Source organism: Doryrhamphus excisus, chromosome 3 (genome assembly GCF_030265055.1).
Source record: "Doryrhamphus excisus isolate RoL2022-K1 chromosome 3, RoL_Dexc_1.0, whole genome shotgun sequence".
NCBI classification, from domain to species: Eukaryota; Metazoa; Chordata; class Actinopteri; order Syngnathiformes; family Syngnathidae; genus Doryrhamphus; species Doryrhamphus excisus.
The window spans coordinates 4,020,338-4,045,305 of record NC_080468.1 but is presented as its reverse complement, the minus strand read 5'-3'; the positions used below and the strand labels follow the sequence as shown (position 1 = coordinate 4,045,305).

The window sequence follows — 24,968 nt, the reverse complement described above, 5'->3', positions numbered from 1 at the left end:
GGTGGCACTTTTCCACTTTTCAACCCTATAACTTTGGCATATGAGAATAATCTAATGTTGTCGTATCGTACCTGCACTGTGCCCCTGCAACATGTCGATGCCATGTTCTTGTGACTGTGTTACCGCTGCAGCAATCACCGAGCAGCGCCATCAAAGTCGCTCATCTCCATGCAAAAAAAACAAAAAAAACAGCCATAGGCTCTTGTGTGACTCACTCGATTGTCACTTCGGAGTGTGTCTGGATTCCTGCCACCGCAAAAACACATCAACATGTCATCTTGTCACATCCATCAGCACATACAGCCACTCCGCAACATGGATTCATCCGTTCCAGTTTAAATGAAGAGAAGGAGGAAGAAGGTTGTGACATGTAACCTGACAGCTGTCACGCGTGTGATATGATATTGGTGATAAAACACTATAAAATGTATTTATTTGTTTACCACTTACATTTTTAATGTAAAATATTACAGAAATTACGTTGTTGCGGTAGCCTACCATTGAAAGGTAAAAATATTTTAGCAGTATTTTATTTTGTTTATTATTGGTAATCATTCCAAGCATTGGTTAACATTCAGAGAGTTACCTCATCACACCTGTGCCTCATTACTCTCATTGCCTTCATAAGCGCGGCAACAGGAGCAGCAATTCAGTGCCAGATTGTCCTTCGTGCTACCACATGCTTCTCACGCCCTCCGCTTTGCTCGGCTTCGTGTTGCTTATCCCTGTACCTGCTTTCTGGCTTTTAGAAACTACATACCTGTAAGTGTCTGCCCACTAGTGTTATACTGCGGCGACTTTATGTTCTTTAGATTTGTTTTTATCCAGCGGTGTTCTGTATTTAGTCATTTTGCCTGTTTTTTCTGCCTGCCAGTAAAGATTTTTGGCTCTGGTATTTTCGGGTGGCTCTACCCATCTTTTGGTCTTTTTTGTTCGACTGCTTTTTTCCTTTTGTTATAATAAACGTCTTTTGTTACATGGAATTTCCCTCTGCATCTTGGGTTGCAGACCAGCTCACGCCACTCTTAACATATTCAGTGTTAAAAAATATCATATGGCTTTTATGGAAATGCATATTAAAATATGGATTTAATGGTTCTCTTGGCCAAAAATGTCCCAGATCTCTGCTCTGTCCATCATTGTGGCACTTAAGTCTCAACGTACTTTGGCTCAATATTTGTTCCTGCTTGGCCAAGGGTCGAAAAAATAGTGTTGTTACAGGGAATTATTATGAGTATTTCTTAAATTCAATAGTGTTTCTCATTTCAACAACCCAAAATGGATCCAAAATTGATTTGAATTTAAGAAATAACTCATGACAAAACAAAAAGGTGGCTTTCCATGTTGATCTTGCTGCTATATTGTGTCTTTGGGAACAGTCATGTCTTCAGTAGAGGTAAAAGTAACCTTAAATGTTCATTAATCTTTGTTCATTGATTTGGCATTTTATATGTCTTTAGTATTGTTTTGTGTATATAAATCTGGAATTGTAAAACTCGAAAAATGAGTTTGAAATTAACATTTTTAAGAGTCAACAGCTGGTAACATTAAAGATGGGCTTCTGGTTCTTATCTTTGTGTAGTGGGAAGCTAATAAGCCGTTATAAATGAGTATCTGTTACGGATAATGCATTTTTGCCAGATATGAGTATAAAACCAGTATATTTCGTCATTGTCCATATTCGTGTTTAAAGAAAATGCTCATTATGTATTCATTCTTCACGCTCTGTGATATGCCAGTCACAGAGCCTCACCCTAGGCAGCGACAACTACAGAGGAGTTCACCGGTGCCTCATTCATATACACGGTGCAATTGCGATTTTCTTCAGCTCGCCTCTATATATCTAAAGTTACTTGGTAAACTTGTTCTGCCATATGCGTGGTGGAGAGCATGGTGCAGACACTCAACAACCCATTCGGGGTAACATGACCACATTTTTCCCCCTGAAAATGTGTTTTTGTCTTATTCCATATAGTCATCATAAAACAGACGTGCTACGTCTAATATAACCTGCCTTGACAGACCAAACCTTAGGTACACTTGCACATTAGCACATGAGCCGCATCAAGCATCCTGCATGTATGGCTGACATAAAGGTGCTAAAATGTTACACCTCTCTCAATACGTTGCAGTATGCAACCTTGCAATATTAAACTTGTTTCATAATGTACACAGTGCATTTCACAAGACAGCGGGCACAATAGTGCATAGGTCACTGACAGTATTTTTTTTTTTTTAGTTGGCTTGCTTCAGCTGGTTTGGCTGATGATACTGTATGAAGTCAGTTGGAAAACTACTTGTACTACTGACTACAGTGCTTTTGAGAAAAATACAGTCAACAAGGCTGACCGATTATTTCCCCGTTTGCATGAATCACTAACTTCACTCATTAAAAATGATTTGAGAATAAAGTCTCAAGGATCACTTACACACATAAACAGTACACATATAGCTGAATAATAAACAGTACATATCAATCAATGATCAATCCAACTCAACTCAGACTTAAAATAATGTACATATTTAAGCCTCGCCTGTTTCAGGTTAAGCCACGCACACTTCCAGTTTATGCCCCGCCCATTCTGAGTACGACTATGGAACCGTATAATTTAGATGGGTGAACAGATACAGTTAGTAGTGTGCGTGCTCATCAATGATAAGACGCTAACAATGATTCTAACAACATTAAAAATGCATTAAGAACATAGTTGGACTCGTGCAGTGGATTAATAACGACAATACAGAAAATGTATGCAAAATTGTGGCATAAACTTTCAACGTTACCCTAAAAGGGCTATAATTTTCATCTCTGCGAGGTTCCACTGTATGTGCTTTTTACACTAGACATTCCATGAAAAACTTCCAGTGCAAAAAACAAACAACTGGATTCAAATCCGAAAAAAGAATAAATGATTTGATATGTATTAAACATCCAGGCGTACATGAATGTAGGGTCAGTCATGGGTGGTCGATGCAATTTCTACAACTGGATAACTGCCAGCATTTTCAGATTAAATACTTTTTTGTTCACAGTGACTGATTGTCAAGGGTGAGGCGTTACTGTAGTTATGCCGACTGGGGAGCCATAAATAATATTTTTACTGCCTCTATCTGATATCTGGGTTTTAATTCCCAGAGCAAAATCCCATATCTGCATGATCCTGCAAACGTAAGCCAAGTGAAGAGAATACAGATGAGCTAGATAGCCAGGACCTCCTCTAACAACATGGAAACACACAGTGACCTTGGCTGATTAAACACTCCTCTGGTCTGCTTTCTGACGGTGGCGAAAGGTGCTGCAGTGTGAAAAGGGGATTTTCAAATGAAATATTCCAAGAGTGCTTCCTCTTTGTAGAATGATATGTATGCATACGGTGCATGTATAGGATCAACAGTTTCATTGCACGAGGCCCCTGGGGTTTATTATCATCATTCATTTTAATGAGGCAGCAAGTGATGGTGATGGTGAAGGGCAAAGGCTGCCACCAGATGGTTTGCTCGGGAATGATGCCATTTGCAAAAAGAAATAGGGGAAGCATCATTTCTGCCATGTTTACAAAAATACACAGTTTAGTCTTAAAGACTTTCTTTTTTTTATCTATCATCATGCCTTTTTGAAACTATTTATTCAGGTTATGTTAGCCTGGGGTGTTGTTTTAAGGCTTAAGGCTTTAAGACTCACACACATTACCGGCGGGTGCTTTTTGACAACAGGAGACATTTCCTCTTAACTCTAAATAAACGCTGCTCTTCAAAATTGTCTCAATAGTCACACTTGACTTCACCTTTCAAGACTGTCACTATCAAAAAGTTGAGTTTTATCATACAAGATTCGAGGGCAAGATAGTGTGAAATTCTTTCAGACGCTGCTGTATGCGCAGGCAATGATGTGAGAGAAAAAACATAATTTATTTTTTTATTTTTTTAGAGGCTGCTCTGGGAGCCTGTTAGATACAAGGAGGAGAGATTCTGTTTACTCTGAATGACTGGAAACTTAATGAGACCAGAATCAAAGGATGGAAAGTTATCTTTTAAGAACTAATGAACTTTATAAAGTACACGTGACATGTTTGAATCAGTGAAAAAAAAACATCACTTTTTCGCAATGGTTTGCAGTCAGGGTCAGGAAAGTATTCTCTTCTGATTTCTGACATAACCACGACCAAAAACACTGACCTACATTTCCAACTTAAATTTATCACTGCCTCTGTTACTACCTCAATCATATTTATTTATTTAACAACCCAATACAATACACTCATATGTGACTTTACTCATCTGAATACACCAGTCATTATTTGCACTATGACCCATTTATCATTGCACTAAAATTAATATATCTGCAATATGTCTGCTCCTGCATATGCTCCTGAATAGCCACTCGTATTTTGTATACGAGTGGCTTCAAAAGGTCAGCACTGCATATTTCACAATTCTACATTCTATAGTTTTATATTATGGAAAATAGACCCCATAATTGAGACTGCACCTTATAATCCGGTGCGCCTTATGGTGCGGAAAATATGGTACAGTTTAGGTTTGATTTTAATTTGTTGCACTGCAAGGATTTGCTGTGCGTTGAAAACACAAGATCAGTGCGGGATTGTGCACACACACAACTCAGAGGGAATGCTGTATCATTACTAATTTATGGTATTCTGTAGCGGCAATTAAGCTTGTTTCAAAGTTTATTCCAGATGGTTCGTTCAATGCTCAGATCTAAATTTGGAAAAAGGTAATTTTTTTCATTCACCTTGATGAAATCCTCAGTACTTTAACAAGGTATTCCACTGGTGATTTCTTTGTTTTTCGGCTTTTTCCTGTGGTCTCTAAATAATTAGTAGGGATTGTTTTTGTTGCCTGAATGTTAATGCTCTCATTATTCATCTATTATTGTCTTTTTAATAAGGTGCAGGTAGAGAGACGCAAAGACGGTTTTATCTCCACTAAGGTCCCAGTACCCAATTGTTCCCTTTTACATAAAACCAAGGCTTTCTTATGACTGAACTGTGTCATTAAGATTTATGCTTGGAATACAGAAATATTATACATATCCAAAAAATGGCAAATACCAAAGTTAAAAAATATTGCAATAAAAGTAAAGAATTGTGGCTCAAGGCCCTAATAGATCATAAATACTATGGTAATGGTAAGCCGTATTCCAGGCACGAGAAGATTCTCTGGAAGACCCCTTTCGTTCTTGCCAGGACAAAACAGGTATTCTGGAAGAAACCTTAAATAGCTTAGCGGTCGACCAAGATGAAAATGAGCTTTGAATGTGTGGGATCGACATGACTGTAAATGTATTCATCAAAGACTATGACAAACCCTATAACGATTGTGATGCTAAAAGTGCATGTCCCTGGTACAGATTATGATGACAAATTGACTTGTTTGATTCCTATGTGACATAACTGTAACATAATGTACATTATATGATGACTGGTGGTTGTACAAAGAAAAAAATTTTTACATTTAATAGACAACGAAAAGTACTACTGGACATTGTCACAACTCTAACCCTAACCTAACTCTAACCTGATGAGGTCCTATAAAGTCTACAGGTCTCTACAATCTTCCTAGCCTTTTTTTAAACTGAAGGCCGACTTAAGACCAAAAGAACTTGGAATCTGTTTTCAGGGCACCCAGAACGCTGTTGCAGTGTGGATGAAAAGCTGAAACGATAAAATAGATTTAAAATCTTTACCATGTGGACAGTCTCTAAAACATGAACATGTGGTACATATATGCTACAGGTTTTCTCCGGGTACTCCGGTTTCCTCCCACATTCCAAAAACATGCTAGGTTAATTGGTGACTCCAAATTGTCCATAGGTATGAATGTGAGTGTGAATGGTTGTTTGTCTATATGTGCCCTGTGATTGGCTGGCGACCAGTCCAGGGTGTACCCCGCCTCTCGCCCGAAGACAGCTGGGATAGGCTCCAGCACCCCCGCGACCCTCGTGAGCATAAGCGGTAGAAAATGAATGAATGAACATATGCTCTACATTTGACCTGTTTTACCATGTATTTATAAATTACCTATGGTGAATGAAATGTGTTTTTGCTGAAAATAACTGCCTATTTTCAGAGAAAAAAGACTAAAAAACTGCTGATTTATTACTACATACAGTACTCATTATCGTAATTTTTTTTACTTATTTAAAAAATATCCAATCCAATCGAACTTTATTTATAGAACACTTCAAAACGACCACAGCAGACCAAAGTGCTGTACAGAATAATACAAGACATAATAAATGAAAAAATTCACAAAAGACAACAAGGTATAATAAAAGAAAATTAAGATATAATACAAGTATTAATTAAAAAATAAACTAAAACAGAACAATACATAATAACAAACAGCTTCAAGCAAAGGCCATTGAGAAGAAATTCTAAGAAGAAATTTACAGTCAAACAACCTCTCCAGTGTGCAACGGCAGATCATTGCCACAACATCACAGCATCATAAATGATCAATAAAATACAAAAAATTGGACTGGCGACCCTGAGCTTGGGAACTCAATGCTGTAATCGAATGGGTTCCTCCGTGGCCTGCATCAAAATGATAAGTGTTTTTTGTGTAATCCTGCCAACAAGCCTATTAAATTAGAAAGCCTACAAATTGTTTGATTTCAAATCCACAGTGATGGCGTATCAGGGCAAAATCATGAAATAAATGAAACTGTCATTCTCCAAATACCGATACTTGTAATCCTAAATGTATTACTACAAGCAGGATACAGCAAGTGATGGATGACATGTCTGCAGCTCATTTTCATACTCGTGTGACGTGAAAGCAGTGGTAGCTGTAGGCAATGAGCATATTCATCAGCTCCAAAACGGTCAAAGGTCAAAGGTCAGAGGTCTCAGAGTCAAAATGCTTTCCTGATTGTTTTTTTTTTTCATTCCTTGTGTGAGAACCCGGGCTCTGTTTTGAACTTTTCTCTCCAGGCGACCTTGCGTCACCATGAGCCGTTTGTCACGACCATCTAGCGCGGGCCTAAGCGATTACGACCAGTGTCATGTCTTATCAGGGGCGCCCTTGCACACGCCAGCCAGCTATGTGGGCGCAATGTCCCAGGTTTTAATATTCTCATGGGTCACCGGACTTGACTGTTTGCTTTGAAGGATTTATGTCGGTGCCTCGCAGCCCGTTATTGCCGCAAAAGAGGCTTTATGTCACCTCCGCAGAGGGAGGATGGATGGAAGGAGTTGGAAGGGGGAGATGAACCTGAGCCTCCCCCCTCGGGTTCTTACGGGGGCGGAAGGGTTGAAAGCAGACATTTAAAAGAGCTCACTGTTGTAGCTTTCACTCCGACTTTGATTGTCTCAGCTTTGATCTGGTTTGGGTGGCCATGTTGTGCTGCATTATCCTCAAATAATCTGTCATCTGTGAATCGCTGCAGTGAAACTGACTGCACGTCTGGCCTGGTCGATATTTTCACTCCTTCATGCTTTACAACATAAAGTGTGAGTCACCTTATCAGCACATAACATGGACTGGTGCAAAAATATCAACGTATTCGTGAAATTGACTATTTTTTGGGCTGTAATTAGCTTCACTCATGCATGCATGCACAGCCCAAGCAAGCACTTGAATCAAATGCAACATTACCTTCTTGTCAAACAATGAAGTTGTGTGGTACGAAGGAAGCGCTAATGTTGTACTGAAGATGCTGCTGTGCCATGCAACCGTTAAAAAATATGCTGTGAAATTACCGTATCTTATAATTTACCCCTGAGTTTGCAAACTACTGCTACTTGCTACTCATGCGTAGTATATGATACTGTATGTGTTTGATTTTTAATTTCCCATCCTTTTGGGTCCCTGGAAGACAAAAAAGTCCCTTTGACTTCCATTATAAGCACCAATGCTTTGTAATTAGACAATATGACAATATGGGCTTATATTTTGTTGAAAAATAAGAAATTGTCCAATTTACTGATTACAACAGGTACTACTATATATCACCTACTATAACGTAGGTGATAGTGTTAACGACCATTAAAAAAAAAAACATTGAATTCTGTTATAAGATCCGTCTTTCACCACCTTGTAAAAGCAACATGCATTTTCTAATTTCTGGGTTTCATTTTGTTGAAAAACAATCCAATTTGTCATATTTATTGTTTAGAATGAGACTGAACAATTTCCACATTGGAGCGTTTCCTACTGGACTTTTTGATTTTGACTTTTGATTGTGGTGGGATCCATTTGTGGGGGGGGGGGGGTGCTTGATTACGTAATGGTCCCTGACGACTATGATGACACATTTGCAAAAAGTCATTATCACCATGAAAAGTAAAGCAAATATGTTTCCATTTACAGTTAAGATGCTCTGCTGTTGTGACTTTTTTGTCCTCTGCGGACCCAACAGGGTGGGAAATTAAGCCTGAGTGTTTGATCTAGGAACAAATTTGAAATTAGAATTTTATATTTGATTAATACATAAAAATCATGTGACCAATGTAATGAGCAGAAAAAAGTAAAAATTTTACCTGCAAAAACAAAAAAAGGGGGGAAAAGTTTTCTGAACTTTCATGTTTAGGAAATAATAGTAAACATGCAAACTCCACACAGAGATGCCCAAGTGGAGAATCAAAACCAGGTCTTCCTGATCTCCTGAATGTGTGGCCTACATGAGTACCTCTCGTCCACCGTGCGGTCCGCATGTCAAACAAATTAATCCAATTAATTCTCCAGTCTCTTTGCAGTTTAGATAAAGATGTAAAGACCTCCACTGTAGTTGTGGTAAATACGGTATATTTATTAAATTGTACTCTGTACTACAGTAATAATTCAGACACGTTTGCTGCTCTATGCTCCTCTGCTGGATGCACACAACAGTCCACACCTGGAATGTATAGCAAGTATTGGGCTGTGAGGTATTTGCAGTGTTCCAGCTTAAGCTCGGGATTGCGATGCCAAGCCCATTCAGCTCACAAGCATGTGCGACTGTGCTGGCACCGCTTGTGTGAGCTAAATAGATATGTAGTGATGGACGCAATTAGGACAGGGAGATTATGAAAAGAAGAAAATACATTGCAAAACACATTTTAAATATAGTTACACGGGACCTATTTTGCTCTTTTCCACTTTTCTGACTTATGAATGTTTTAGAATTTAGTATTCTCGTGTTAAACGATGCCAAAGTTTCAGATCATGAGGTTTGCATATTTGGAAGTGAGAAGTTTGGGATGGCTCTGAACGCACTTTTTCAGATAGTTTTTTTCTAACACTGGTTCACTGTGACATCACAGTGATTTTTTGAACATGGAGGAAGCTGGGACTATCCACCAAACTGTTGCTGAAGCCCAATGCCTTTCCAACGTGGTCATGTTGAAGAGTCAGAAGAGCAGGCTGTAAGCAACAATTCATCAGTGCCCTAACTGTTTATTTTGTGTAAGTAAGCAGTTGTCTGTGTAGCATTATAGAGTGTGCATACATGGAGCGGCTTACCTGCATGCATGCAAATTACAAGCTCATCGATGTCTGGAGTTGCTGATATCTTTTTTCACCACAATCGATGGGTCTACCTGATTTGTTTTTAAACACAGGTAGTCCCGTGAGCTCAGGAGGGGTGGAGTACTTCTCTAGAGGGTTAATTGATTGACAGTATTATCAACTTCTATACTGACAAAATTAGAAAGTGTAGTTTGGCAGTAGGGCGGCACGGCGGTCTGGTGGTTAGTGCGCAGACCTCACAGCTAGGAGACCAGGGTTCGGTCCCCGCCCTCGGCCATCTCTGTGTGGAGTTTGCATGTTCTCCCCGTGCATGCGTGGGTTTTCTCCGGGTAGTCCGGTTTCCTCCCACATTCCAAAAACATGCTAGGTTAATTGGCCACTCCAAATTGTCCATAGATATGAATGCGAGTGTGAATGGTTGTTTGTCTATATGTGCCCTGTGATTGGCTGGCGACCAGTCCAGGGTGTACCCCGCCTCTCGCCCGAAGACAGCTGGGATAGGCTCCAGCACCCCCCGCGACCCTCGTGAGGAAAAAGCGGTAGAAAATGAATGAATGAATGAATGAATGAGTTTGGCAGTAGTCCGGAAGTCCTCTGGAGTGTTTGGGAGTGTGACCAATCACGGTCTACAGCTGGTGCAGATTCTGGAAGCTCTAGCAAGCTTTCTGTTTGGGCTATCATGACTCTATAGGAGTCCGCAACTCAATAAAAGGGTCAAAACTGAGCATAATAGATCATTTTTAAAAAGCAAGAAGACCAGGTTATAAATTGTAGACACCCATCTTCTATCTATCTCCTCCCTATCAGTTACTCGCTACTATTAGGATGCTGCATGTGGTTTCAGGACATTACCCATTTCCTTCTCTGTATATCAAAGCCCACTCCCACCCCGTCTTACCACCTTCCCCTCCCTCCATTCTCTCCTAATTCACTCCAGATGAGCACAATGGGACATTTGATTTATAGCGAGCAGACACATGTGCACAAGCTGTGTCAAACAGCTGGCTTTCGAGTCCCAGCACCACTTTTAATCATGCATTTGTTTATATAATTCATTTGCACAAGGCACGGCTCTATTGTTGTCCACTGCAGTGCCGTCCGTGTACAGTAGGTTTTATAGCAAACGCTGCTTGTTTAATGTCATGTACTGGATAGATATAAATCATGTGCAAACACAGCGGACGTCCAAGTGACTGTCAGAATGTATTTTTGGATTTATTTGTGTTGAACAAAAACTCCTTGTGCAAAAGTGAGTGACCTGTTGGAAAAGCTTACAGTGCAGCAGGGGTGTTCAGACTTGGAAGGATGAATTGTAGGCGATTCTTCATCCTTTTGTTATGAAACATACTAAAATGAATCCAACATCAGTCTAGATATTCTAAGCCATCGGTATTAATGCGATCGCCAACGTTTTCGAGTAAAATTATTTTTATTTTCATACAGTAACATTACTGACAGTGACCAGTGTAGAATACGATGTCAATGTCTTTGAATGGGTCTTTTGAATGCCTTATATTTGGGTTGAAAATGCTTAATTTAGGCAAAAAATATGTACTTGTTACTTGACAAGTATCACTTAGAAGGAGGATGCACGGTGATGAGTGGTTTGTGTGCATGCCACACAGCTAGACCTGGGTTCGATTCCCCCTCAGGCATCTCTGTGTGGAGTTTGTATGTTCTCCCCGTACTCTGGTTTCCTCCCACATTCCAAATTATCCATAGGTATGATTGTGAGTGTGAATGTATGTTTGTTGTGTGCCAGGGTGTACCCCGCCTCTCGCCCGAAGACAGCTGGGATAGGCTCCAGCATGCCAGCGACCTTTGTGAGAATAAGCGGTATAGAAAATGGATGGATCACTTAGAATCACTTAGATCGCTTAGTTTCCTTTAATCAGTATCTGAAGGACACTTTTTGTCTCGGCTCTTGTACTGAGCAGCAGGTCATCCCTGACCGCACATTCCAAGAGTAGTCAGCAAGCATAGATGAATTCCACTTTCCTTTCTCCATAGCTGCAATCTCCTGATGGAATCGTTACTTACTTCTCCACAGTTCAATGGAAAGAAATCTAGACAGGAATGTATAAAATGTATCTTCACTGACATATTACAACCAAGGGCTTTGCAGGACTCCAGTAGGTTTGTCACCAGCTTCTTATAATTAATTGCCTAGTAGTTTCCAAGAAACTTTCTGCTATGCATTTTGTCCACTTCCAAGAAAGAAACAAATAAAAACACAACTTTTATTCCAGACATATTCAACTGAATAATAATTCATTCATTCATTCATTTTCTACCGCTTTTTCCTCACGAGGGTCGCGGGGGGTGCTGGAGCCTATCCCAGCTGTCTTCGGGCGAGAGGCGGGGTACACCCAGGACTGGTCGCCAGCCAATCACAGGGCACATATAGACAAACAACCATTCACACTCGCATTCATACCTATGGACAATTTGGAGTGGCCAATTAACCTAGCATGTTTTTGGAATGTGGGAGGAAAGCGGAGTACCCGGAGAAAACCCACGCATGCACGGGGAGAACATGCAAACTCCACACAGAGATGGCCGAGGGCGGGGACCGAACCCTGGTCTCCTAGCTGTGAGGTCTGCGCACTAACCACCAGACCGCCGTGCCGCCTGAATAATAATTATAACCATTAATAAAGTTATTCAATGTTTTACAGCATTTCCAAACTGTTACTTAAAACATTGACTGTAGTTAATAATGGTTTCATCATGGAGACATATTGGTGCTGGAATTGATTAATTTAATGTCCATTAGTTCTATAGGCAACCCAAGCAAATCACAGGTCAATCCACATTAGAGCGTGTTCAGCATTTTAAAGGTTCCACTGTGTTCATATTTTGGAAAAACAAAGACAAAAACTGTCATTGTAAGACTGGTATAGCAGCTGAGACGTTTTGATGCCAGCCAAGTCATTATAATCACTGATGTTCAAAGTTGAACGCCAAGCAGAAAATAACGGGCAGAAAAGTGGGAGCTTCTCCTTCCTTGCTGCATTCATGCATTCATTCACCTAAAGGCTTAAATCATTCCCTTTGAAGCACAGCCCAGTGAGAAACATTAAAAGACAAAAAAAAAAGGCAATATAAATATGGAAAGCAGCTGTCCTTTGGGTTGAACATGACATGTTTCTGGTGAGAAGTAAACAGGAAGACAGTAGACATGAGAAGATAAGAGTGAATACAGATGCTGGTCACATTTTGTATTCCAACATTTATTCTCAAGAAGGCATAAACTTTCTATGGACAGCAAAATAATAAAAATTTGTAGTTTCAAAAAAAATTAAACCACGCTCTAAAACTCAAACAGCAGACATGAGCAAAAGCATAAAAAACTACACAACAGATGACAGCTAATGACAGACAAAACCTGAAGGTTTTGACAATTGTGCAACAGGAGTCTGCTGCCCTCTTGTGTACAAAAGTAAAATTACATAACACAATTTTCCTTTAGAGCACTGCACATTGCACACTCACATTGCGTTGAGTTCTGTTTAAATTATCATTACCAGTACATGTAAATGATACTACACCTTTGAAGCAGGGAGGACAGAAAACACAAGTTATTGCACACTTTATCAAATTATGACTGTGCTGAGTGTGTCAATGGCAGAGGCGGACCCACCCATTCCACACTTTCATGATAATCACGCAACATATCTGTGAAAAAGACCTGACACTGCAGCTACAGTACATACCATTCATGATTGGAGTTCTTCATTTCACTGGATTCTAATACTAATTTGGATAAAAATACAAATTATACATATCCATATCACTTCTTGTTCCCTGAAAATGGGTCAACTTAGAAACACTAAGTTATATTTAAGGAATACTTCAAAAATCCTTTGAAAAAAATAGCTTGGTACTTACATGTTGTCTCAGCCCACATCAACATAAACCTTTTGTTTTTATCTCAAATTAACTTGAAATATTGAACATAATTGGTTCTTGTAATTCCAGGTCAAAAATGTATTTTGCATGGTCGCATTTTGAAGAAGTAATTATGTCTGACTTTACATCTGCATATTAATTTGACACCAAATTTTAACATATGGCTGCCATGATGACGCTACAACTTTCAAACATCAAGCATTATGTCCCGCCCTGTTCCTGCTGTGAGCTTGTAAACTACTTCCCACGTAACACAGCCACCCACACTAGTTATGACAGCGATTTGACAAAGTTTAGCTATACTAATGCTATATATCATATGTATAGACGTATACAATATGACTGCGAGTTGCTTCACTGGGACTGCTTTGGCGTGTCCCATCAATTTTTATTGTCACTCGTCACACTGAAAAAAAAATGGTTTGTTGAATCAACATAATTTTATTATATATATGAAACTACATATTTTGATAATGTTGACTGAACTAATAATTTTTTAAGTATCGTGAAATTAATTATGTTATGAAACTTTTTTTAGTGAATCAAATTAAATTAATTTTAAATGTACTTAAATTGCACGGCAAACACATTCATAACTATGTACACTTTAGTCACCAATTAATAGGGATGAGCGAGTACACCACTATCTGTATCTGTTACCTGGGTTGGGTATAGACAGGAAGTGGGCGTGGTTTAATTGGAAATGGGCTGTACATTATTTTAAGTCAAAATTTGACTTGGTTTGATCAGTTGCTATGGTTATTATTCAGATATATTTGTACCGTGTAAGTGATCCTGGTGACTTTATTGATTATTTTTAATGAGCTGTGTGAAGTTGGTGATGCAAACATGGCAATGTTAGGGAAATAATCTGTCAGCCTTGTTGACTGTATTTTTTTCAAAATAACCACATTCCTATTACAAGCAGTTTTCCAAGAAAATAAAACCACACTCCTCAGTGACTGATGCACAATCGTGCTCACTGTTTTGTAAAACACACCATGTAAGTTATTAAACACGTTTAAGATTGCAATATTGTGAGGGGTGGTGTAATATTTTAGTACGCTTATGTCAGCCATACATGCAGAATGATTGATGCCACTCTTGTGCTATTGTGCAAGTGTACCTAATGTTGTGGCCAGTTAAGGCAGGTTACCATTGCCACTGTCTGTGTACTGCTAACTGAAAATTAACAAAATTCTTGTTCAAGTTGTTTGATAAAAAAAACAATACTGTAGGTATCAAAAATATTGTTGGCCATGCTAAATAATAAAGTAAATTCTGCAATATTTCGGTTATATGCTTTTTTAATGATTTTATTAATATTTTCATAAACATATTAAATTCCACAAATTTGTATTTGTAACAAAAGCTTATTTAATAAAAACCAGATCGGATCTTCAAGACTATAAAGAAAAAAAATCGGATAGGATGGGAAGTCAAAAAGTGTGTGTGCGTACGTGCGTCAGTCAACCATCTGTAGGATAAGGTGGGTCGATCACCTACTTGTCCTTAATGTGTAATACCAATCAAGTGTGGCATTTTGTGGTACAAAACAGTAGTAATGCTTTTGGTTTAATGGCTTTCAAATGTAATCACTACGAAGTAGTTGTGTCCCGGAGGCATAACGGTGGTGGTGAGAGACTCCCGGGCGGGGGGAGCGTTTCCCAGGCAGGCAGGCGGAAGCAGCAGTACCAGTGACCGCTAGCTTGATGTCAGCCACACGATAGCGGGAACCTTTCACAGAGAAAAGAGCGAGGGTGGACGGCAAATGACGAGCGAAGACCACTGCTGGTTAGGACATTGTATTAATTTTCGTTTGGACCAGCAACACATTTAAACAACATCCACCATTACTTTGTGTAACGGAGCAAGCGCTGCAGGGAGGTTAGCTAGCGAGCTAGCCAGCCACCGCCATCTCTCGCTCTAACGTCGGAGCCACCACCGTGCGTCTTCCACGATGGGGAACGCTGCCACCGCCAAGAAGGGCAACGAGCTAGAGAGCGGTGAGTCCCGCTGGTGGTGGTCCTCACCGAACGGGTTCAATGTTTTGTTTTATTATCACGTAGCCAATAGCTAGCTAGCTTGTGGCGACACCAGAACTGTCCCAAGCAACAGAGGCACGACTGTCACCCATCACTTTCCTGCAAAAAACAGCCTTTTATGTGTCTTTTTGATATTACGCAACTAGTTGGCTTATTTGTTGTGATACATTCTTCGGTGAGCTAAATGCAGAGCTAGCCACCGCAGTACCCCGTTAGATGTTGATGGAAGGGGTGGGAATTAAAAAAAAGCACAATCTGTCATTATGAAAGTATAACAAGAGCAAATTAGTTAATACATTGTTGTTACGGGCCTTATATTGACATAGCAGTTACCATGCTAACTGTAGCCATAAACCGGAGTTGTGGTGAGGGGGATTAGCCATCAGAAGGCCCCTGTCATTTTAACGCCCCTTGATGGTGGGAGCCATCAGGCATGTGTGCGTGTGTTGTCACTTCCTATTGGCATGCTACAAGTCTCCAGACACCTCATCATCTCTCAATCTGGACAGCACTGATCAAATCTGCAGCTAGAAACCACAAAACCATGTGTAATTGTCTTGAATAGCTATTCAAACTCAACTAGAATGGGAGGGTGTGCTTTGCTTCTGCCCCCACCCCAGGGGCTGCATTGCCACATTTTATTCTTGGCTGCATAAACAAAGCCTTCCAGCTGCACTGCACAGTTGTTACCAAATATGGAAAAGAAATGACAAATGCACGCGTTCTCGTTCACAAAAAGTGGCACCAGACAACTCTTCAAATGTCATCTTCAAATGTATGACCTGCAGCTTCTATTTAATGGCGTGGTTTAGGGTCCATCATGGTTTACAGACCTTGTCATTGACTGGAGCAGCTTGTCATCAGACCTCCGTCAGGGGATAAAGGGGTATTACAAGCTTTGAACGGTTTGACGTAATGTGACCCAGGCCGGTGTTAACGTACTTGTATGCTCCCATGTTGTCATCACTGAACATCTACTGTAGAGTAAATCATCAGTGTTTCCCTGTTTTCCTTATGCATGCTTCTAAAAAGTGTATTTTGAGTGGCTAAAGTTAGACCACTTGTGCACCGGAGTTGAACAGTGCCAGTTGGGGAATATAAATAATAGTAGCCTACAAGAAGTCATTTGCCGTTGTCATCTTGGGAACAAAAAAACACACAAGTCTTCATCTTCCATGTCCGAATTGAACAGCTTCATAATATCAAGACACTCATGTCAACATCCAGGCACCACACCTACATTCCAGTATAGAAGGTGGCGGCATGCACCTTTTTGTTGGTTTTGACCCGCCGCAAACATGAAGAATGTCAACAGATAGATGTGTCCCTATGGAGCTACTAATTGAGATGGACAGGTATTTTATTCATCTACAAGAAAACAACGCGGCATTTTACATTTTGTTTTATATTTTACATGTATATTTAATTTATCTCTTTTTGTTCATTTATGTCAGCGGGTATGATTTGTTTGGCCATAGCACTACGTACATCACTTATGAAATAGCTGGATATTGCATAATATTTCTGATGGATTTATCCTCTGGACGTCATAAGAACGACTGTACAGTGGCACCTTTGTGGCCTCCTTTGAGTCATCATAGTGCCTGGATTCTCCTGGGTCCAGGTATGTCTGTGATTTCATATTCATTTATTCATTTTCTACCGCTTAGCCTCACATTTTTTCATTAATTTTAACATATTTGCAATCTTGGCGGTATGTGTTAATTGAATAATTCTAAGTCGCACAATGTTTTACATTATTTTACACATAAATTGTGATTGTCGCCCATTCAATTGTTAATAGTAAACGTCGTGAATGGGGGCTTCATAACATGTTTTGGTTGTTTTCTGTACTTTTTTGCTCCCTCATGGAGCGTTTTCCAAAATACATATTTAAAACGATTAATTCTGAAGTATAGAAGACGTCAAGCTTTGTATAACCCGCTGGGTTCAAAGCGTTAGAAAAAGTGGTGGCTTATAGCACCTGAATAAAGTTGAAACATTACAAAAAAAAAGGGAAACGTTAAAAGGTTGACAAAAAATTAAAGTTGTAATAACCTGGATAAAGGTGGAACATAATATTACCCGAAAAAGGTGAAATGTGCAAAGAAATTATAAATAAAATTGAATGTTATCAGAATGGGAGAAGCCCAGTTTCACGCCAAATTACTTTCTTTTTTCCCAATATTTCAATTCTTCTTTCTAGTATTATTACTTTTGTCATCACAATATTCTTGTAATTTTAATACTTTGCTCTTGTTCTATTTTAACCAATATATGACTATTAGCTATATAAATTCTAATATTACAATTTTTTGGCTATTTTTCTCTCCCATGCAATTAACATGTTCACAAAAAAATCTGCAACTCCAACCACTTCTGCTTGATGTTTGTGTCTAACAAATATATTGAGCCGGTGTTAGAAAAAACTTAACTGAAACCGAATGCGCAGACCTCATTATCTGAAACATTGGCATAGTTCAACAAGATAAAACAACATCCTAAAAACATTTCTAGTTCAGAAAAGTGGAAAAAGGTTTCTGGGTTATACACTAAAATGTGATTATTATGTGGTAGCCTACTCGGGTCATTCAGAGGTCAAGAAGTAAACTTCCCTCCTTCAATTAAATAGTCAGCTCACTTATTCTGCAGAGCAAACCTTGCTGACAAAGAATATGGTGAAAAAATAGAAAGACGAAGCGTACTATGAAAGACCATGCATGCACCAGAAGTCGCATTAATGGTAAAAGTATGTTATTATTATTGGTTATAATTTGGTTACTTGGTTCATGGAAATGCATTTTAAAATATGTGGCTACCGACCCCTGCTTGACAATGCCTAAAAACTTCCCCATTCTGAGTACTTGTTTTTTTAATAAAACAACATGACTCATATTTGCCTTGTCTGAACTCATTTTGTGGGGAAAAAAATATCAGGATATACAGTATATTGTTTATCGCTATTCAAGCTAAATATATTGGGATATAAGTTTTGGTCCGTATTGCCCGGCCCGACTATATTCAACTTGTTAAAAAGCCAGGACTGTTAAACCTGTTAAAGGTGACACGGTGGCCCAGTTGCAGATTCGTTTCTGTGTGTGCGAGTGAGTGGAGCAACTCTGATGAGGCAACCTGGTTACCTACATTGCTGAATACACACAAGATTACCTGTGTTTACACTACTAAGACGTCTGCCTACGTGGATGGATCGCTGACAGTCACAGCAGATTAGCATCCTTTGTGAGTGGGTGTGTGTGGACAATTTCAACAATGAATGAATGAATGAACAAATTAATTTGCTGCAGTTTGAAGATTGTCTTCATGTTTGTCTTCTCCTTTGGTCAACTGCAATATATATATATATATATATATATATATATTTTTTTTTTTTTTTTTACACAACTATTATGCTTTTTCCACTTTTCTGACTTATAAATGAAGTTAAAATGTTGTATTCTCGTGTTAAAGTTAAGAATTTTGGGATGGCTCAAAACAATCGGTTTGAAAAGGCGTGGTAAAACTGTTCCTTTGTGATGTCACAGAGGGATGGACTTCCTTATATGGTTCATAGTTAGGAAGGTGTGACCAATCACAGTAGAGTGGGCATGCCTGGAGGCGGGCCGTGGGTGGAATAAATTACAACATTTCTGTCCCCGAGTGGAGGCACGACAGAAAATAGCTGAGAACTGTTGATGTAAATGAAGCTGCTAGAAAATAACTGTTGCACAAATTGCATCATTTCCCGTTGATTTAATAATGCAAGTCAAACAATTTTAATTTAAGCTTATGTATTTGCCAAAAGAACTGAACTTTGGGCCTTTATGTCCACATCAGAAGGATAATACATTTAGAGCTAGGTCAGTTTTCATTCTGTATTGAGTTCTGATACCAACATAATCCGTGTGTCAGAAATCTGATCTGATTGTTCAGGTGTACCTAATGTTTTGTCTTGTGAGTGTATATTTCAACAACATTGCACATTAAAATGTAAACAAGGTCCATTATCAGCATTACTATTTAAATTCAGAAGCTAATATAAACTGTGTATGAGGTTTTTTCCTTATCATTTCCTTTCAATCTAATGTAATACACACCACTGATATTGTCAAAGCTGCCCGCAAATTCCTTCCTGCAGTCATGTTTATTGTTGTTTTGTCTACATCAACGCTTGTCTTTTTCTCTCTCTTTCTGTCTTCTCTTTTTCCGTCCGTATCATCCCATCCGTGTGGGTGGTTGTTCCTGCAAAAAAAAACGTGGTGATCAATAGAGACGTTTGGTATGCACATTCCTGCAACAGCAACAACAAAAAGATGAGATGGCAAAATTTGGTGCCTGGTCTCATTGTGCAAAAAGCTTCTCAATGTGCTTGCTGTTATTGTGTGCTTTGATAATAAGTGTGTGCTTTTTGTTTTTGTTGTATGTTCTCTCAATCTGGATATCTGCTGTGTTTGCCATACATCGGTTTGTCTTTGCTTCAAATACACTTCTGTGTTTATTAGCCTTCCCCTTTAAAGTGATGCACAAGATACTCAGAGAAAATACCATTTTTTAACTTGAGTGTTGTGCTGGTCCCCTCCTCCTCCTCGACTAAGGCTACTAAATAACAGAAATTAAGAGTATACAGTGTCTTGGCATGCATCACTAGTCTTGCCTGCCCTGGATGTTGCCTTGTGTTTTGTGTTTTCTTTAAAACGATATGTCTAATATCCAGATGAGAGTCTTCTTTAATGACTTTCTCTTTCCTTCCCTCCTCTGATGCCCTACATTGCATATTTTTACCTAAAACCCTAATACCTTTTTATGCCAGTCATCACAAAGGGAATGTATGCTAATTACCGCCATTGTTTTCTTCCCTCTTCAGTGAAAGAGTTTCTAGCCAAAGCCAAAGAAGATTTCTTGCGGAAATGGGAATGCCCGCCACAGGTTAGAATGCTTGTTTCAAGTTGATCAACAAAACAAATATTTCCAGACACACTAACATGCTGTGTGTCCCTGCAGAGCACGACGTGCCTCGATGACTTTGACAGATTAAAGACGCTGGGGACCGGCTCATTTGGGAGAGTCATGCTGGTGAAACACAAAGGAACAGAGCAGTACTTTGCCATGAAAATACTGGACAAGCAGAAGGTCTGCTTTTATTTACATAAGAGGAGTTCATAATAATAATAATGCTAAAAATGTGCAGCTAAAGTTAAAAATTGTATCAAACTCTTTACAGATTATATACAACATGTACTGTTCTCCCTGTGCGTGCGTGGGTTTTCTCCGGGTACTCCGCTTTCCTCCCACATTCCAAAAACATGCTAGGTTAATTGGCGACTCCAAATTGTCCATAGGTACGAATGTGAGTGTGAATGGTTGTTTGTCTATATGTGCCCTGTGATTGGCTGGCGACCAGTCCAGGGTGTACCCCGCCTCTCGCCCGAAGACAGCTGGGATAGGCTCCAGCACCCCCGCGACCCTCGTGAGGAAAAAGCAGTAGAAAATGAATGAATGAATGAATGTACTGTATTGTATTTTCTGGACTACAGGTACAGGTCACATCAATCAATAATGCATCATGAAGAGGAAATCTTATATAAGTGACACTGGATATAAGTCACTAATTAATGCCTTAATCAGACCAAACCATTTGTGCAGTAGGGGTGGTAGGGGGGATTCTTGACTCTATATTCGAAGACAATAAAGGCAAAAGAACCAGAAAAAATATGGCACATTTTACAAGATACCCGTTTGTCCCCCCTTGTCAACGGCCCTGGCAGAAGACGAAACCAGAGGGAGGGGTTAACGTTTAGACAGAGAGGCAGACAAAACATACAGATGCTGAACTAAGTCTATATGGATACAATAAAAACCAACATGTTTAATATCAGGATTTCTCAATACCTGTTCAATAAATCTCAGAATGTCTCAAAGGACACACTTTATTAATACGTGACATGATGCCTGGATGCATCCCGGCATGTAGAAACATGTCAAACAGCTGTATTTTAACACCAAAGCTTCATTTTAGTAATTAACTAAAATAGACTGAAACTGTAAATCATACAACACGGATGCAACAGTGCATGGTAAAATACTTGCACGGGACAATCGCCCCTTATCAACCGCGAGTGTGCAATATTTTTTGCACTGTGCATGGTAGGGTGGGTGGGTGTGTGTGCCTGGACACGTAATGTTCCACTTGCCACACCATACATATTTCAACTGAAGGGCAGTCTGTGCAAAGTGGACAAAAAAATGAGGTAGTTTGTGAGTATAAATCAGTATAGGCAGGTGTACCTAATGTATTGACCAGAGTGTCACTTACCACTTTTTGTCTGTCAGGTGGTGAAACTTAAACAAATAGAACACACATTGAACGAGAAGAGGATATTACAAGCTGTCAGCTTCCCCTTCCTTGTTAAACTTGAGTACTCATTTAAGGTAAGACATAGCTCCTTTTGTTCAATAATTGTCAGTTTCGACTTGATAAGAGTAATTGTTTGTGTATTATATTAGGACAACTCCAATTTGTACATGGTAATGGAGTATGTTCCAGGAGGAGAGATGTTTTCACACTTAAGACGGATTGGAAGGTTCAGGTGAGGCCGTAAAGAGGACTAAGGACCTACTTTGTTTTGACTTGCGGTTTGTGCAGACATTGATTTTTCTGTTCCTTTCATCTCCAGCGAACCACACGCACGCTTTTACGCCGCCCAGATAGTGCTGACATTTGAGTACCTCCATTCACTAGATCTCATCTACAGAGATCTGAAACCTGAGAACCTTCTCATCGACCACCACGGCTACATTCAGGTGACAGCTCCACATTGTTGGTGCATTGCAAAATGGTGGTCGCTTTCTTTGGTTCTCACGCGCTGCATTCCCATTTTTCAGGTGACAGACTTTGGGTTTGCCAAGCGGGTAAAAGGCAGAACTTGGACGTTGTGCGGCACACCGGAGTACCTGGCCCCAGAAATTATTCTCAGCAAAGTACAGTATTTTAGCACAGATTTATTCATGTCATATTTAGCACTTCCAGTATGTTTTTGGCATGTGCCATATAGATTGTATTTGCTGGTATTTATGATTCTCCTTTAGATTGTATTATGTATTAGATTTCCCTTATGATGTGCATTAATGCCCAATTCTGTAGCATTTCGCCGTTTTCATTGAGTTCAAGTGTCTTCCTGTAGTGTGACGTGCACCTCCAAAAAAAATTACCGAGTTGCAGAGACACAAACTATTGTAGTACATAATTTTTTGTCTGTAAAGACTTATTCAGAGGATGTACAGCCCACCTGCGTGTCCTCCAACATGACACATTTCTGTAAAATCCGGACTATAACCCGCACCAAAGTGTTACAAAAAGCTAAAGAATAAGCATAATGCACTTAATTAGTCCTTTGTTGCGCCCTGGTTTGAAGTAGGTTTTGTGCAACTTTAGAGAACTTAGGAACTGTCCTTACATTTGACATTGTGATGACTCTTTAGGGCTACAACAAAGCTGTGGACTGGTGGGCCCTCGGCGTCCTTATTTATGAAATGGCAGCTGGTTACCCTCCATTCTTCGCCGACCAGCCCATTCAGATCTACGAGAAGATCGTGTCCGGCAAGGTATGCATCAAGAGAGAAGGGGGGGCTTTAAAAAAAGAAAAAAAAATTACCCACGACAGCATATCTGTAACACCTTTTTATCCTCTCAGGTGCGCTTCCCCTCCCATTTCAGCTCAGACCTGAAGGATCTGCTGAGGAACTTGCTGCAGGTGGACCTGACCAAACGCTTCGGCAACCTGAAGAATGGCGTAAACGACATCAAGGGACACAAATGGTTCGCCACAACAGACTGGATCGCAGTCTACGAGAGGAAGGCAAGACAGTTTGTGCCGTTTCGTTATTTGATTGCAGCTACATCAAACATGTTGAGATATACGCAACTGTTAAAAATGTCCCATTCATTTTCAATGGGAAACATTTTGTGGAAATTTTGTAAAATCTGGGAATATACAACTACATAAGGAGGTTGTCTACAGCCACAGCTGTTAATGATGTGTTAAGAGTCAACGCTAATTGCTAGCTGGTTAAATGGCATGCTATGATGATGTTTGTTTATTAATTAGCAACAGTGAGAGCTCAACATGTAGTCACGTTCCCATTTGTAATTTGGAGACGCTTTGGTTGACACTTTTTGTTTGCTCTGTCAGGTGGAGGCTCCTTTCATACCGAAGTGCAGAGGCCCCGGCGACACCAGCAACTTCGACGACTACGATGAGGAGGACATCCGCGTTTCCGTAACGGAAAAATGCGTGAAGGAGTTTGCGGAGTTTTAAGACAGACGGCTTTGTCAGGGGATGATATAAGGGGGATCTTTGCACTCTTCTAAAGACTTGGAATGGAGACTTGGAGACCATGTTTTCCTCCACCTTCCTCCCCTCTTCTTGTTTCCCTTTCTCAGCTCTATGACACGATCTTTCACACAGCTCAATGAGTTTGCCATGATCCTTTGGTGCCGATAACCTCTCACTGTCACCAACACCTGCATATTAAAGCAGACGCACCACTTTTCTTTTTTAACCCATCTACTGTTTATTTTGTACTTTTTGAAGGTCTTGGATGTTGTCCTGCCCTTTTAAACCACGAAGGACAAAGCAATGGTTCCACTTCCATGTTACATGGGGTCCTGTTACGTTCATGGCCGGTAGCTTCTCGTCCCGTGTGTGCATATCTGTCCGTTTTGTAAGATGTTTGAACACTCTTGAGTGTTTTAAGAGCATGACTGAATAGCAAAACTTTGGGCGACACAAGAAGAAGGAGACGTTCCTTCTCCCTTTCTCTGCTTTTGCCTTAGAGAGCCCAGCGAAAGCGTTGATCCTCCTCGGTATTCCGACCCAGGCCTACAGCAAGCCATCGCTGAGAATAACCAACCTTGTTACATTAGAGTATAACGCTATTGACTTGTTTGATCCTTTTGGGGTCTTATAGTTACGTATGCCATTTGTTACTCTTTTTTTTGTCAGTGTCTGCTCTTTGTCATATTTTTTCATATGTTCTCCAAGATTGCGCATAAAGACCCCTTATTACAATACAATGTGACTTCTGTAAATTCAAAATGAAGTGTAAAAGGTGAGAAAAGTCAATGTGAATAGCGTTGAAGCTCTACGCCTCAACATGGTTAGTGAAACCTTTAAAAAATATAATGTGCAGAATCATTTATTGATTTTGAGAATTTAATAAAACACAAAACTGCAGCTTTTTTTTGTTACCGCCAGTGAATGTTTGGTTTCATTTTTTTTTTCTTTCAAGGAATGTGGATTGCAATTTATAAGTGTGCATATTTGATGGCGTGAATATCAAGGTACAGTTTTCTTCACAAATACACTGGCTCAAGTAAAGAACTGCTCCTTTGTAACACCATGTATCCCTGTTACTGTTCAGCTCATATACGTATATGCATTGTTTCATATGTTTTATTTATACACATTAGAGATGCTAATAAATTTTATTTTTAAAAGTGTTTACTTGGTAATGTCGTTAATGTTAACAGTCGTATCGTATTGA

General features: G+C 39.6%; 1 protein-coding gene across 3 annotated transcripts; it reads left to right on the top strand.

Annotated features, from left to right (window-relative positions):
- The first annotated feature begins 14,883 nt into the window (after positions 1–14,883).
- prkacbb (protein kinase, cAMP-dependent, catalytic, beta b) lies at positions 14,884–24,924 on the top strand. 3 transcript variants are annotated; one of them, XM_058068134.1, is made up of 10 exons: positions 14,884–15,389; positions 20,296–20,351; positions 20,427–20,555; positions 21,756–21,854; positions 21,930–22,012; positions 22,100–22,226; positions 22,308–22,403; positions 22,905–23,027; positions 23,117–23,281; positions 23,615–24,924. In XM_058068134.1, exons 1-10 carry the CDS (start codon positions 15,344–15,346, stop codon positions 23,738–23,740), a joined length of 1,050 nt encoding a protein of 349 aa, XP_057924117.1. In that variant the 5' UTR covers positions 14,884–15,343; the 3' UTR covers positions 23,741–24,924. The 3 variants fall into 3 exon arrangements, with proteins under 3 accessions (XP_057924117.1, XP_057924114.1, XP_057924115.1); XM_058068131.1 differs by having other exon boundaries at positions 14,888–15,389; positions 20,290–20,351; XM_058068132.1 differs by lacking the exon at positions 14,884–15,389 and adding an exon at positions 15,422–19,889 and having other exon boundaries at positions 20,290–20,351.
- Positions 24,925–24,968: the final 44 nt, after the last annotated feature.

Excerpts from the sequence above, each read along its gene's own strand:
- prkacbb (XM_058068131.1), top strand. The coding sequence starts at position 15,344 with ATGGGGAACGCTGCCACCGCCAAGAAGGGCAACGAGCTAGAGAGCG. Across the intron at positions 22,013-22,099 it reads AGACGGATTGGAAGGTTCAG|CGAACCACACGCACGCTTTT; the intron begins GTGAGGCCGTAA and ends TTTCATCTCCAG. Across the intron at positions 22,227-22,307 it reads ACCACCACGGCTACATTCAG|GTGACAGACTTTGGGTTTGC; the intron begins GTGACAGCTCCA and ends CCCATTTTTCAG.